The sequence below is a fragment of the Plutella xylostella genome, chromosome 4 (assembly GCF_932276165.1).
Source record: "Plutella xylostella chromosome 4, ilPluXylo3.1, whole genome shotgun sequence".
Lineage (NCBI taxonomy): Eukaryota > Metazoa > Arthropoda > Insecta > Lepidoptera > Plutellidae > Plutella > Plutella xylostella.
Window position 1 is genome coordinate 5537754 of NC_063984.1, and position 15002 is coordinate 5552755.

Consider the following 15002-nt stretch of genomic DNA (forward strand, 5'->3'; position numbering starts at 1 on the left):
TCGAATCATTTAGGTAAAATAATTCGATACCCGAATAAAAAATGTAATTATTCATGGTCTATCTTCGATATTCTGTAAATATCTGTAAAAAGTAAGCATAGGGCGAAGCTCCGGGTAATGACAGGTTTTTTTTCATTTAGGTAGATAGTTTAGATTTAGTTAAAGAATACGGCATACATTTGCGTGGCGTTATATTGAACGAAAGTATCAACTCATCGCCCACCTTTGACTTTTTCCGCATTAGTCCTCGCGTGATTTGACACACCGATCATCAGACCACATTTTTCATACGAAGTTCCTTGACCTTTTCTTGGATATACTTTATGACTATAGGCTGGCACTTTATTTATATTAAGGCACTTTGTAGTTGCTCATTCAAAATCAAATTACCTGTAACTCTAGATTATTTTATTACGTATATTTCCATACATAAGGTGTAGAAGCCAATCTAGATTTATCAAAATTATAACCATATAAACCAAAAACAACAATCAAATGAATACTTAATGAAACTAGGCGAAACTTCGGTAATGAACAGGTTTTTAACTCTACTTTTAAAGTTGATCGGAAAAAAACTTGAAGTTGAAGCAAAGTAATTTTTTGTTTATATTTTATTTTTATTTTCTTATCTATACATATTTACGAATGAAATTTATAAGTGTAAGAATGCACGTCAGTCCTACGGCCTCGGCTGCGTCCGGTTCCGGCTGGGCGGCGGTCTCACCTATAAGAATGGTTTTGTGTATATGAGTCCTATCTGATCAGTCATCTCATGTTAGATCCATTTGAAGTTGGAACTATATTTAGGTAGCCATGATTATTGTATACGTTATTTATAATCGATAAAGGGACTTCTGTTTTGTGTACAATAGACTCCATAAATATTATACAGTAGGTATTGTATGTTACCCCAGGAATTTGTCATTCCAGCTATTTATAAAATGTATAAAATAAGGATTCAAGATTCTATAGAATCCCAAGAAAAAAATCAGGCGGACAACATAATAATGGTCATATAAGACTTCCGTTTCTACCTTTGGAAGTATAGAACCCTAAAAATAAAATATTAAAACTTACGATATCATAAGTTGTAATCGGTAATAATGCATATTTAAAGTATTTTCCTGACTGATAACATCCATTGCATGATCGGGCAGGAAAGCCTAGTTTCGCTAGCGTACGGACGCTCAGTGTAATTAAGTCGGGTGTGATTAGCTAACAGCACGGGTACTTTATCACTTGATTGCGTTACTTGCGGGAACAATAAGTAATTACTTTCAATAACTTTTTGAGTTTCACTCGAATTTCGTGTCAACGAGGTCACAATTTAGAAGTGCGTAAATTGTTATAATTACTTAAGATTGTATGTTCGTACAAATTTTATCAGTAGGTATATAGAAATGTAATAATCATAGGTTTCATTATAGCCGTGGTAGCTCATTTCACCAGTGATCAAAAGAAAACACCATGATGATTCTTGTATGAACAGCCATTTCAAGATGAATTTGCATCCTACTACCTATACTATCCTATACTACTGCACTGAAAATATTCATCTACTTCTGAAAAATGCTGTTCTAGTAGGCTAGGAATATGAAAATAATTTGAAAAAATACGCGAGTAGGTGATAGAGAAATTGAGTGAGTCCATTAACGCTTTAAGTACTTGCTATTACCGCCACCTCTAATGAAATTGTACTAGACCTTGACATATGAAAGTAGATAATTTTTCAAGCTCATACGTCGCTGAACGGTCATTAAACACGTGACTTGACCAATTGTATGAAAACTATTTTATATTTAAAAGAGGGAAATCTTTTTTATATTTAATTTGTAAGTTAATAAAAATAGCAAACTTTTGAGTTATCAGTTTATCATAGTAGGCTCGAGCTCGACTTAATTGGGTCCACAGACTCCACAGATAATTCATGATTCAGGCGTTAATATAAAGATAGGTAAGTACTTACTACAGATAAAGGTTATCCTTATGATATGATTCAGAAATATTAAAGAAAGGTTGGTAAAATTTGATTCATAATCCTGTTATGCTGAATGTGAGGTATCATCTCTATCTACCTACCTTCACATTATACAAAGTTTTATTTTGATGATTATGATTAATTATTAATTATTGGGATTTTTAATAATCACGGAAAATCGAAAATATACCTTATAAAAATGACAAACTGTGACTGATGAAATCATATATTTTCTTGATACAATTTAAATTTCTTATATCTAAAAGGTGATCAAGTGTGCGTCCAACGCGACGAGTAGGTAAATGAAGCTTACTTTAGCTCTTGGCTATTCCGCCATATAAAAGACATCAACGGGCGCCCACGCACTGCAGCTATGCAACTTCGACTGTAATTCTCGTTTTGTGGAATTGGCTTAATACTTTTTGTACATTTTGTGTTGCAAAAACGCAAGGTTGCCCGCAATCGCAGATAAATCTGGATACAGTTTTTTAAATCTTATTCTCCAAAGATTAAAATAGAATATGGGCACGCTGCCGCTGTAGACTTGGTTTTCTTCATTTTATGTAAAATTTACCCTCTGTATATATTTTGTTTTTCTACTATTTATAGTAGGTACTTATATAATATTAGTAGTGAGGTATATGATGACACGTATTTACTAAACGGTAGGTACCTAAATGGTCACTTCTATTTTTAATTAAAACAACTGAACACTGCAACTGCCGCCTGTTACTAGTGATTGCTGCCTTGTCACATAACGCTGTGTGGGAAGTTATAGCTCAATAAGACCTAAGACTCGTCATTGATAAAACATGATCTGTCTATCAGAGGCGTTGCAGCGGTTGCGCGACCCGGGTCCACTTTCTATATTTTTTGTTGCCGCTGATCGTGCCACTAACTCATGGTCTATCAATGGCTACGTAATCGACATGCTACGGAATATATCGTAACAATGTATAACGACACTGAGATTGTTATCGTGCAATCCAAATTGCGTTCAAACACAAAGGTGTAGGCGAGACCTGGGTAGAGCCTTGTATGGTTGCTCGTGAGCTGTAATGCTGTTTTTGAACTGCAAGCAAAATGGGCTTCAGTTCTTCTGTGAGAATACTTGAGCAGTCACTTTACAAATCACATACAAAATTAGAGAGATAACACTGTTGAACTGAACACATATCACAGGTTCAGGTAGGTACATAATTACAGGTTAAACATTAAAATACAATTAAATACTTAATCAAGATATTAGATAATGTTAAGGATAGGTATATAAGGATTAGATAGAATAGCTAACACAGGCCGGCCAATAAATTAAATGTCGTCTACAATTTATAAAAGTTCAAAGGTTGCTATGTGTGTTATTTTAAAAACATACATAAAACAAGTTTTTATTTCTCATTCGGCGTCCGTAGGTTTTTTATATTAACTGCGCATTTATTAAAACACCGGTTCAGCATCCTTCCTTGCATGCATGGCTAGTGCTTTTAATTAAAGTGCAGTATTATATTTTGGGATGTGTAAACTATATACTGTGAGATGAAAGTCATGTAAGGAATGAAACTGTTGATTAGTATTTATGAGTGGTAGAGTTGCTTGTAACGTGGCATATGTGATCGTGTCGCGAGGTCGTATGCACCACGCTCTGGCGGCTTTCTGGCACATCTGACACGACAGCATTACTACTTCCCGACCAAAGATGTAGGTCTACATCTACATAAAAGGACCATATTGCCCAGAAAATACAGAAAACATTGCACACCTGAAAGAAAGCTATGCAAATCATTTTGACAAAGCAATTCGTCAATGGCATACTTCAAATGAGTTGGCCAACATTCCGACGCACGCGGATTGGCCACAGCTTGTTTCCAAGTTTTATGCACAAAGAGCTTAAGGCCACGTTCAGATGACAAGCGCTCAACGCGCGTTTTGGTAACGCGCGTTTACAACTACATACATTTTATTCAGGCTGTACACATGCTAACGTGCGTCGCGCGGAATAAAATGTATGTAGTTGTAAACGCGCGTTACCAAAACGCGCGTTGAGCGCTTGTCATCTGAACGTGGCCTAAAGAATGTGCCTCCGTTTGTGAATGTAAGGCAGTCTTGCGTTGTTGGGAGGGCGGTGAGGGCGACGGAGGGGCGAGGCGGCGGCGGGGAGGGGGCACCAGCTGACGGCCGCCAACAGTGAAAGTGCACAAGACAGCCTTAGCTCGGGCCCGGCCAGCCTCCACTTGATCTGGCTAACAAATGTGTAACGAGTTTCCTATCCGTCAATCTCTGATCTTATGAGGAAACTTAGCATATCTTGTTTACTACTGAACTTTGGAAGTTGTTTAATCATCATACCTGCTTAATTAGCTACGTATCATTCGTAGTTAACTATTTTGTCCTCACTTGGTTGAAAACACTTTTTGTGTGTCTATCGTAAAAGTTTAATTAGCATTCTCAGAGAATAATCCCTAATGATATAGGAAACGTTGAATGCGATGGTCACAGTAATCCGTCGTGCGAAAACATTTTTAGGAAGTTCTTTGTTGATAAGCGAAAAGGCCTTTGATCGGGCGATAGAGACCTGTTGGTAGTGAGGTGAGTGCTAAGTATACGTGGCTTACCGCCTAGTACAATGGGCCGGGCGAAGGCGAGGTATCATTGTCCAGTGACCTTAGGGTTACCAACATAAGGTATTTTGAAACCTTTAATTCGATGATAGCCATAGATTGAACATCAGAAGTTACTTTTTGATGTTTATTTTTATTTAATATCAGTAAATTGTATTTAAATAACCACAAACATAGTAGTTATATGTCAGACGTTAAATCGTTTGTCTGTCCTGTGGTACCTGTAGCAGCTTTGCAGCTTTGCAGCTTTTCATCGTTTGGACAGATAGAATGCGTTTTCAGTGTGGTAGGTGTCTGCTGTGTGACTGTAAAATAGCGATTTTATATCAAAGATATTAATTTTGTACAAACAGAAAATGTTATTGTGTAGCGTTTCAACATTAATTATGTTATTCATAATAATCTTCGACTCGATTTCAATTAAGACACGTCATCTAGGCCTCTCCTTTTATGAATCACAGAAACAGCTCTACCGCCATGCGCCAACAGATAAAATTCGCCAAAATCGGGGTAAAACGCTTCAGTGACCCGTTAGTGGCAACCCTGCGGGTAAGCGGCGCAGGAGTCGCTGACCTTGCGGCGCCGCAGTCCCAGCATTGGGCGGTGGACTGGACACCGCACTGCAGATATCTTGCATGTTTCGCCTTTCATACTGCCTCGTTGTGATACTTTGTTGCAGTACTGCGGACTTCCTAGCTTGCTATTAGATCGCTGTTGAATGTTTCTAAGGTACGATATGGATTAAGGTGCTTTGATTAAGATTTGGTAGAGAGAGAAGTCTTTGATAATTTTCCAAAAAAAACTACAACAATATATGAAGCTATTAAGTCCAATGTGCTGCGTTAATCTCCATGTCAAGCTTTATAGTATTAATGAAACCTATTGAGTTAAAAAGCAACTCCGACTTTTAGGTTATAATTGAAAGTTTCGAAAACGGTTCTACCGTTTTTGGCATAAGATTTATTTGCCTAATCTCGTATTGCATAGTAACGTTTGGTCAAAGTCTTGTTACGCCGAAAATCGTATGGCATAAATCTCGTTTAGTAAAAAGTTATTTCGCATAACATTGTTTAGCCTAATAATGGTATGACCAAATCTTGAATAGCCTAATAATGCTATGGCATAGGTTTATTAGGTTTATACAAAGTAATAATATTCGTTTGGCTTTAACTTTGACGGAGCGAACTCCCTACATAGCGCAAACTGGTGCCTTGTATTGTTTCCGCTGTTTGGAAAACGCTCCGCTTTGGTTTTGATGAACATGTGCACCTAACACGCTCCTCCTCGCTTTGCTCGTCGTCGCACCTATTTTTAGGTTTCGATCTCATGGGGTTTGTAATAATTATGTTGGTCGTTAACTTTCGATTTTTTGATCATACAATATCGTGATTTTCGGGATGTAGGAGAAAAATACCACAATTTGTACATTTACTACATACTTAATATATTATTTATTAAGATAACATTACGAGAAACAAGATTATACATAGGTATAGACGTACATAAATTTGAGCAAACGAAACTTAGGTGTTTAAAGATTGTGCCTAAAGAGTTTTAGACGAAACGAGCCTTACGCCACATAAGTCTTGGCAAAGTGATGGTTCGGCCAAAAAAGTTTAGACCATACGAGTTATGCGAAATGAGTTTTGGTCAATAAAGATTATGCGAGATGAGCGGAACCCTTCGAAAACGCTTAGGTAATACATGCTTTTGTCGAAATTTAGCTTCAAACACTCTATTTGAAGCTCTGTTCTTGACTAGTACACCTATTAATAAAGTGATCACTATGACATTATTAACTGGTCTTCCTATAGAGATGAACGACCCACAAGGTCGCGTGACTGATAGCGCCCGGAGCGCCAGGAATTCACGCGAGGGTGCGCGGGCGCAACATGAACGATACAAGTCTAGTCGCACCTTCAGAATAAGAGAAACATCACAAACATTTACGAGATCTATCTAGAGTTCTAAAAATACTATGTTCCATGGTTTATATGATGAGCTTGCAAATTAAGGCATTTTATAAGTACAAAATTATGTATTACATAAACAAACCAACACGAAAACATACCTAAATATGATGATTTAGAATCATTAGTGTAGGGAGTGGTTAATAAGTAGGCGGTCCAAACAGAATAAACATATTTTAGCATATTTATTAATTAGGAAAAAAAAACTCATATGGGTATCTGTATTTCGACACAGTCATAGTAGTTATAAATCGTAGTAGAAATAGAAACCAGTGCCTTCGCTGTTACAAGTAGGTACTGTGTGAGATTTACTCACGTTTTTGTAAACGGTAACAATGTCACGAGTATCTACTCGCTTATATCTGCAGAATTATTACGTGTAATCTCGTGCGATATATTCTCGTACCTACTAAATAAGAAATAGGTGCGTAAAATTGTTTACTTATATAAGATGTAAAGGTACCTACGATTTAAAACTATAGCGTAACACATTATCTGGATTATAAACTTATAGATCTATAAAACAGTCCACTACTATCTATAATTCGTTAGGGACTCAAATGACAGTCTTGTGTTTACTGCATTTGAATAAACCTTCATACTTTATCTAGAAAATGCATAACCTCTGCTGCTACAAACTTTATTTATAGATGAAAACAGTATTAACTGTTTCTACAGTTGCTTTGTAAAATTGAGAGTCGTGATTACGCTAATTTTCAATTCGATCGATGTTTGCTAACGGGAATTCCATTCAACTGTACTTACCTTCTTGTAGAATTAACAGAAATACTAGGTATTCAATCGCAATTTATGACTAGAAATCGAAGCCGTTGATAAATAGCCGAATAAAGTGAATGTATTGATTACTGACAATGAATATTGATGATGAGTGTACTATAAATAGCTACTTTTTACTGTTGACTTGTTTGACGTTTGCATAATTTGTGAGAACTTACGTCGTAGCGCACCGCGTTGATGTCTTTTATATGGCGCGGCTGTTCATACACCGCTCTTAGGTATTAGTTATTACTCGACTGAATTTCGGAGTCAATTCAACTAGAATTTATTAGTCATTTATCATTATACATTAACTTCTTAAAATAGGTTAAGCTATTATATTTTATTTAACATTGATAAACTATTTCCTTACAATCAGAAAGCCGGTTCGAATGAAATTGAAAAAAGAAACGAAAGTATCAAACGGCTCTTTACTGCACCACTGGCTCTCATTTATACTGAATAATGTACATAGTGATACATAAATACATATAAATACCTATTCATAATTATGTACTTAAGTGTTAGTATCATTGTTTTACTGTAAACTATCGAATTGGCTTAGCTGTATAGAGAACTTAGCTTAGAGTAACTTAGGTAAGTTATTGAAAACAAATAAATAAAATAAGTAATCGTGTCATTCCTATTCAAGATGGCGACGTCGGGGGGAGTGCGGGGGCGGCGCGAGGAGGGCAGCGACAACTCGGACGACGAGCTGACCCCGCTCCAGCAGGAGATCTACGGCGGCAGGTCAGTCTCTACCATTGTACTAATATTACTATTAGCGTACGCTACATACATTGTACATTATACCCATCATCATTAGACGCATTTGTACCCTTAATGGTGGTATTGACTTTCTTCTCGGATCTAGAAGATCTTTTGCCGAAGGGTTAAGGTCCAAAATTTTATAAAATGTATATGTGTTATTCTTGACTAAGGTTTTAAGTTTTTCACTCCAGGGAGAGGCAGGTTAGTCTCTACCCATCATCATTACGCGCATTTGTACGCGTAATGGATGCTATTGATTAATTTCTTTTCGGATTTAGAGAACCTTATTGCGAAAGGGTTAAGGTAAAAAAAATAAGTGTGATATTCTTGACTAAGGGTAAAGATTTGCGAGGCATTGACCACAAATTGTATTGATGGGAAGAATGTCATGTAAAGAAAATACATCGATACATAATTTAGATGCTATAAGTTGAAATAGTAAGCTATGCAATGACAGTTAATTTGTGTTACGTACGATAAGATAAGTAAATAAAGCAGCAGCGATTGATGCATATTATATTGAGAACTTTTTTAAAACAATAGAATGTTTTCTGCATGTTGGTTACTCTTTCAGGGGTACAGCTGGACTGTTTTCTTATGAAATTAGGTAAACATGTAGGAAGCTAACACCCTGGATTCCAGATTTCCCACGGGTAAACATTTTCAGATGAAGCGAAGCTCGCGGAAAAGGCTAGTATTACAATAAAATAACATGTGTAAAGGCTGTAAGAAAACTAACCTTTAACACATTTATGACTAGGTACCAGTTACAAAATGACACCTACTCGTAACAAATGACAAGACAAGTTAACTTGGAGGTAACAGGTAACGCAACAGTACATTAGGACAATGACGTATAAGAATAGACATCAAGTAAATGACATCTCATTATTTAAGCACATTAAGAGCCCTACTTGATGTTGGGAAATATGTACATTAGAATTGAAACACTAGTATATTGTCCAAGTCTAAGTAAATTTCGCGTTGTGTTTAGGTGATATAACATTAAAATCGGCATCAAAACATCTATGAACGTATTAAAAACACCGTAGTTACAGATGGTGCAAAAGTCTGACTTAACTGTGCTAACAATAATAATAAGCACTTTCTCTAAACAAGCTGCTTAACACCTTTATGGTCAGCCATGATCAAGTACCGATAACTTTTCTTTTTTATATGTCGTCACGCTAGATAGCTTTACGATACGATTGCCAATGCAGTTAACAAATTTAAATGTTAAACCGTTCTTATTTATTTATTTATTTATTTAATTATAGGTAAAATACATAAGAAAAAACAAGCTTAAAGATACTACAATAATCCTCGCAGGATTGTGCGCAGCACCTTCATTCTGCGTTATAATTTATTTACAATTAACAACTTGTGTCTATTAGTAGGTATCTATTTGAAAGTTTGTATAACATGATTCAATTAGGTAGGTACTTAACATTCATAGCAAGCAACAAATGTAGATATCGTAAGTAGGTAGGTATGTATAAGTAAAATATATATAAAATATATTTGATTGATTGTTTTATGATATATTTGGCTTTGTGATAGCAATGTTAAGGAAACACACATAATGTAAATAATCTCAAGAATCCGTAAGAAAGCGGTACCGCTCGTAAGGTGCGATTAGTGGGCCGAGTTGAGTCGGCGGTTACGTGAGATGTCTCGCCCGCGTATGACATCACTCTGGTGGAGATTTCGGCCGCGTCATCGCCCTCCGACATGGCCACCGGCCTCAGGGGTCACTCTATATGACGAAAAATTAAGTTTCGGAGCGCTGCTGCGCGAGCCACGACTCTATCTCGTTTTAGACGTGCCGCTTACACGACAGCTCACTTTCGTTCGTATTTTTCATCAGTATAGAGTAACCCTCCTGACTCCATGATGATAATCCTCGGACATGATCTGTCGGACTTCATCAAACACCGACACTAACATTTAATGTGATTCCAAAAAAAAACGTTTTATTAATTGCCTTAAATCGATTAAAGTTGCAAAAGCTTCTGGTTCGCGTGAGCTACCTAAATACTTCGCCGAAAGAACTAGTTTTTTAGCGTTTAAAAGCTATTTAATTTTGCAATAGTTATTTCTAGTCTATTTGAAGAGAATGTTACACCTCAAGGTTGCATTTTTCACAAGAAAATTACGATGACTCCTTGTGTATGATTACAGCGTTATTCTATTTACTAGTTAGCTGCTTATTAAAGCAATTTGAAGAGAATGCAGTTAATGATTTCATTATTGACGGTCTATGGGCGGGTCATCGCATAACAATGTTGTGTAGGTACACTTATATGGCGAACGGCACCTTCTATTGCGCCAACAATAACACCCAGAGGAAAATACTATACAGTAATAGAACGGAACTTATTCATAAGTTCATAGTATTACATAATTCAAATAAAAAGTTCATAACCTTTTAGAAAGAAAGTAATTTGAGGCAGGAGAGAAAAAAGACGTCGATCAAATCTTGCTGCTTGCTCAACCACCGGTCGTAGCAATTGCCCAAGAGCTATCTCTCACGAATTTTCCCGACTGAGTCATTTGAGAAAGGTTCATCTGGCATTGCCTCACAATGGTATATTTTTTCGGTAATCCAGCGGGAGTAACATTTTTATCATACCTATACTATAAAATTAACTTTCCACCAAGTCACAAGTGCTTAACTGCTATTGATATTCATTCTATATGTATTTGTATAGATTATATACAATTATGTGCATAGAGGTTTTCATGATGTGACACAAGTCCTCAATAATGCCGAGTACCTACGTATATCGGTTCCTTCAGAAACATAATCTAAACAATATAAAAGTTATCCTTTAACATCGCATAAGTATTCAGATAGTAAATAGTTGTTGGAATATAAATATAAATAGTTGGAGCAGCGTCGTACAAAAAGGTTGTAGTGGTGACCGCGGCCCGGAACCAGGCCGAAATGCCAAGGTTGTCAACTCTGACGAGGACTTTCAATAGTTTCAATCGAACGCTTTATTTTTACGCCCCACTTCGCTCTTTGAGGCCACGTCATAGTGTTCATGTAGACAACTAGACACGCAGACATTTCGTTGTCAAAAACGTTTTATTGTTTCGACATCTTAATATTGTAATTCTTATTACTTACTTACATTTAGGTAGGTATATCGTTATTGTGTAGTAAGAATTTTGGATACCCGTGCTGATTATTTTGGCAATAAGGTTGTAAAGGTGTTATTACTCTAAAATATTATTCATATATAACTTTATACCGTATTTCATTAGGATAATTACATGTAACTCACACATTAGTTTGGATTGTAACATAAAGCAACGCTCTTGTTGAAACTCTTTCTAATTTTTCTTATATTGAAGTTCAAAATTGCTTCGCTGAATACCTACCTAGTATACTTTCTTTTGTGTGAACTATACCTTAAAAGCATAGCAGTAACAGCTTTTATTATCAAACTCTAAACAGTAACTTCAGTAGTGCGCCGGGTCATTCATGAGCAGAATAATAAACGTTCCCAACAACGGTTCTACTCAGACGGTCAATTCTCTAAGCACGAATTTAAACTAACCACGGCTATGTAGAAGTGGCAACGTAAATTATTAAATCATATAAATGCCTTCAATAAAATTGAGTTTGGAAGATCTGTGGCCTATTGACTGAGTTGTTTGTTCGACTTTGTTTGATTCACTAACAAGCCACTTTCACACCATTTATAAAATCTCAATATGGCTGCGAACGAGCCCGTTTCTCTCTCTCTAACTTAAGAATGTTTTAAATGCAAATGCATTTAATTTTATAAATCACAATTTCGTAGTTACTATGTGACCACTAGAAGGTACTTACAAGCAATGATAGTGTCTCGCCTTGTTACTTCATAACCATAACTGCGTCACTTAACTGCGTCTTTACGTAGTCGATAAGCAAATCCGGCGTTAGCGAAATGACCATGCGTGTGGCTCCCGAAACGTGAGGTCAGTGACCCGGAGGCTCTGCACCGGGAAATGCTTAGCATACGAATAAGTATTTTGGTCTTTACCATGTAGTACAGACCGAATGTTTTGGAAGTATTTGAACTTGCGAAAGCGTGGTCGTTAGGTTGGCTATGTCTATGTCTAGGTGAGAACTTCGCCGGCATTAATAATGTCAATGTAAAGGCATACATGTACGTTATGATTGGTAAAATACCTACTTAGATTTACAGATATTTAAGTTTAGTACAAATTAGCACGTTATTTAATCCGCGAATAAAAAAATTACAGTACCTAATAACTGTAACAACTTTAACTAATTTCGCGCTCCGCCCGGTGTATCGTAGAAAATTGATGTTAAATAACACAAACCACCCAAGAATAGAGCATAACATTAAACATAACATGATAAAGCGAGACCACACCCGCTATTACTACTTCGTAATGATGGCGGCAATCAAGACGTTTTAAAATTCGAACGCCCCGTGACAATAGAGATTGAGTGCCAAAGCTTTCGTAAGTTTTCGTGAGTTCCAGTGACATTGAACGATCTATTGTTGGTAAACTGTTACAGAAAGATAAAATAGACCCTATTAAATGGTATTAGAGTATGTAGATATGTGAATGATGAAGTTGTGAATGCAATAAGCGTACACGCGACTGCTTCTATCTGACTCGTGCAGTAGGAAGGTCGTTCTTTTGTATCGATCAGACAACCTACATCGTAGGTGCTTTCCGATGATAGTTTAACCTCGCAATGTAAATGCTTTTGCAAATGAAATTAATTGTGACTCATTGGGTGTCAGTCAGACTCACAGCTTTCGATAATGACATGCATGCAAGAATTTCAAATCTTCAGAGTATCTCCGTTTCGTAAAGGTTCTTGGGTTACTTATTAGTAATTAGAAACTGAGTTTCGTTGGGCATTTCTTCTCACGAGTGAAGGTGAAAGTTTACCTTCGCAATTAACTTGTTTGTGGTGATTATTTATAAGCCCTCAAATTTCTTTTTTCATTTTTAGACGACCGAATGGCGTAGTGGTTAGTGACCCTGACTGAGCCGATATGGTCCCGGGTTCGATTCCCGGCTGGGGCAGATATTTGATTAAACACAGATATTTGTTCTCGGGTCTTGGATGTGCCCGTTAAATGGCAATAGGCCCGCCCCCTATTACATTGGGACTAACATAACACTCTGGCGAAAAGTGGGTGCAGTAATGCACCTCTGCCTACCCCGCAAGGGAGTACATTAGTACAAGGCGTGAGTGCGTGTTTTTTTTTTTTTCGTTTTCATTTTTATTAAAAGATCTCTAATCTCTTTGTTTGTTTTTTAAATAGTAACATTATTTGTGCAAATTTTTTCGTGGAAATGGTTTTTCGAAATCATAATTTCCATTGATTCTTCAATTGCGACCTCAGACATAAAATATTATTTGTGTTTGTGCCATTGTACCGTAGCTCCCATATAGGATATTTACATATTTTGTAATAAAAAAAAATAAAATCCGTTTAAATTTAATTCGAAATGTTCCATTCGGTAACTTTTCAGGGTTGTACTTTTCGATACCTTCCTTTGTATGGAAATTTACCTCTAATGAAAAAGGGCACCTACCGTTATACCCATTCAATAATGAATATTTTGCATACGGAACCCTGAATATGGACTTTCATTGGAGTGGGTGCACCACATGGTACGCGACCACACTGGCAATTAGCGGCCGACGTCGCCACCGATAATTTCACGTGCGCACTGCGGTGTAACGAAGAAATCGCCGCACAGTGGTGCGAATTCATATACGTCTTGGACATACATGGTTTCAGGAAATACTTATTAATATTTGAGTAATTTTTAAATATATTTTCTTGCGAGAAAATTTCTAAAAGTTCGACTTTAATAGATTTAATTGTCAATTATTAATACAAAGACTTCCAGAATTCGTATTGAAATTATTTGCGTTGAACTAAAATGAATGCTAAACATAATGAAGTATCATGCGAATCGAGAATCATTTAATAAATATTATTATACAATTGCAGAAATTATCACAAGATGGTAAATATTTTTTTAATAAAAAATCATAAAACCATTAAGTACTTAGGTACTGATTAATACATGAAAATCTCCAATATGTAAAGAAAAAGTCACTAAGAATATATTATTATAAATAATAGTTGCAGGTAGAGCAGATGAGAAACATTTTTATTATGTAGGTATATAAATAACACATTTCAGGAATGCGCACATAAACTGAGTCATTAATTTAAATGTATAATTGCTGGTTGCCTTACAACTATTAGAAGGATGAACTTAAAAAGCCGAGACGAAAAACAACACAACATCAATTATCTACCCGAAAAATTGCTACAATTTAATATTTCGACCGACTTGGGTAATGTGGTATGACGAAGATGGTATTGGCGTGATGTCCAGTAGTAAGCAGATAGCACCAATGTGCGGGCGCTGGACGTGTGCCTCGTCGTAGTCACTATTGCGATACCGATACCACCGTGTGCCGTCCTGAATCATAACAATGACTTATTGAACAATATTTGGACACAGGACAGTTTTCGCCGCGCGACGTCAGGACGCGACGTGCGAAGGGTTAACACTCACAAAAGTGATCCAAGTGAAATGTGATCCAGTGATTGACCAGTTTTCAGTGACGTAAAAGTGGTTGAACCGGGTGAAAATGAGTGAACACGATCGGAAAAGTTATTACGACAAGGAAGAGTTGGAGGAGCCCATTTATGGACCTAATAATAACAATTCGCTCTATAGTACTGGAACTTTGCATTATTGTAGCATTTACAGGTAAATTATTTAGAAGGATTTTATTTGATAGATTTTTTAAATACATATGTACGTGGTAGTAAAGTGGCTAAATTAAATATTTTATAAGTAGGTACGTAAGTTATTAATAGG

General features: G+C 36.4%; 1 protein-coding gene across 2 annotated transcripts in view; it reads left to right on the top strand.

The window, feature by feature from the left end:
- LOC105380296 overlaps window positions 1-15002 on the top strand; it is a 32268-nt gene that overhangs the window by 728 nt on the left and 16538 nt on the right. For both annotated transcript variants that reach the window (XM_038120885.2, XM_011549820.3), the window contains exon 2: window positions 7996-8093. In XM_038120885.2, the coding sequence (XP_037976813.1) occupies window positions 7996-8093 (98 nt within the window). The remainder of the gene's footprint in view (window positions 1-7995; window positions 8094-15002) is intronic.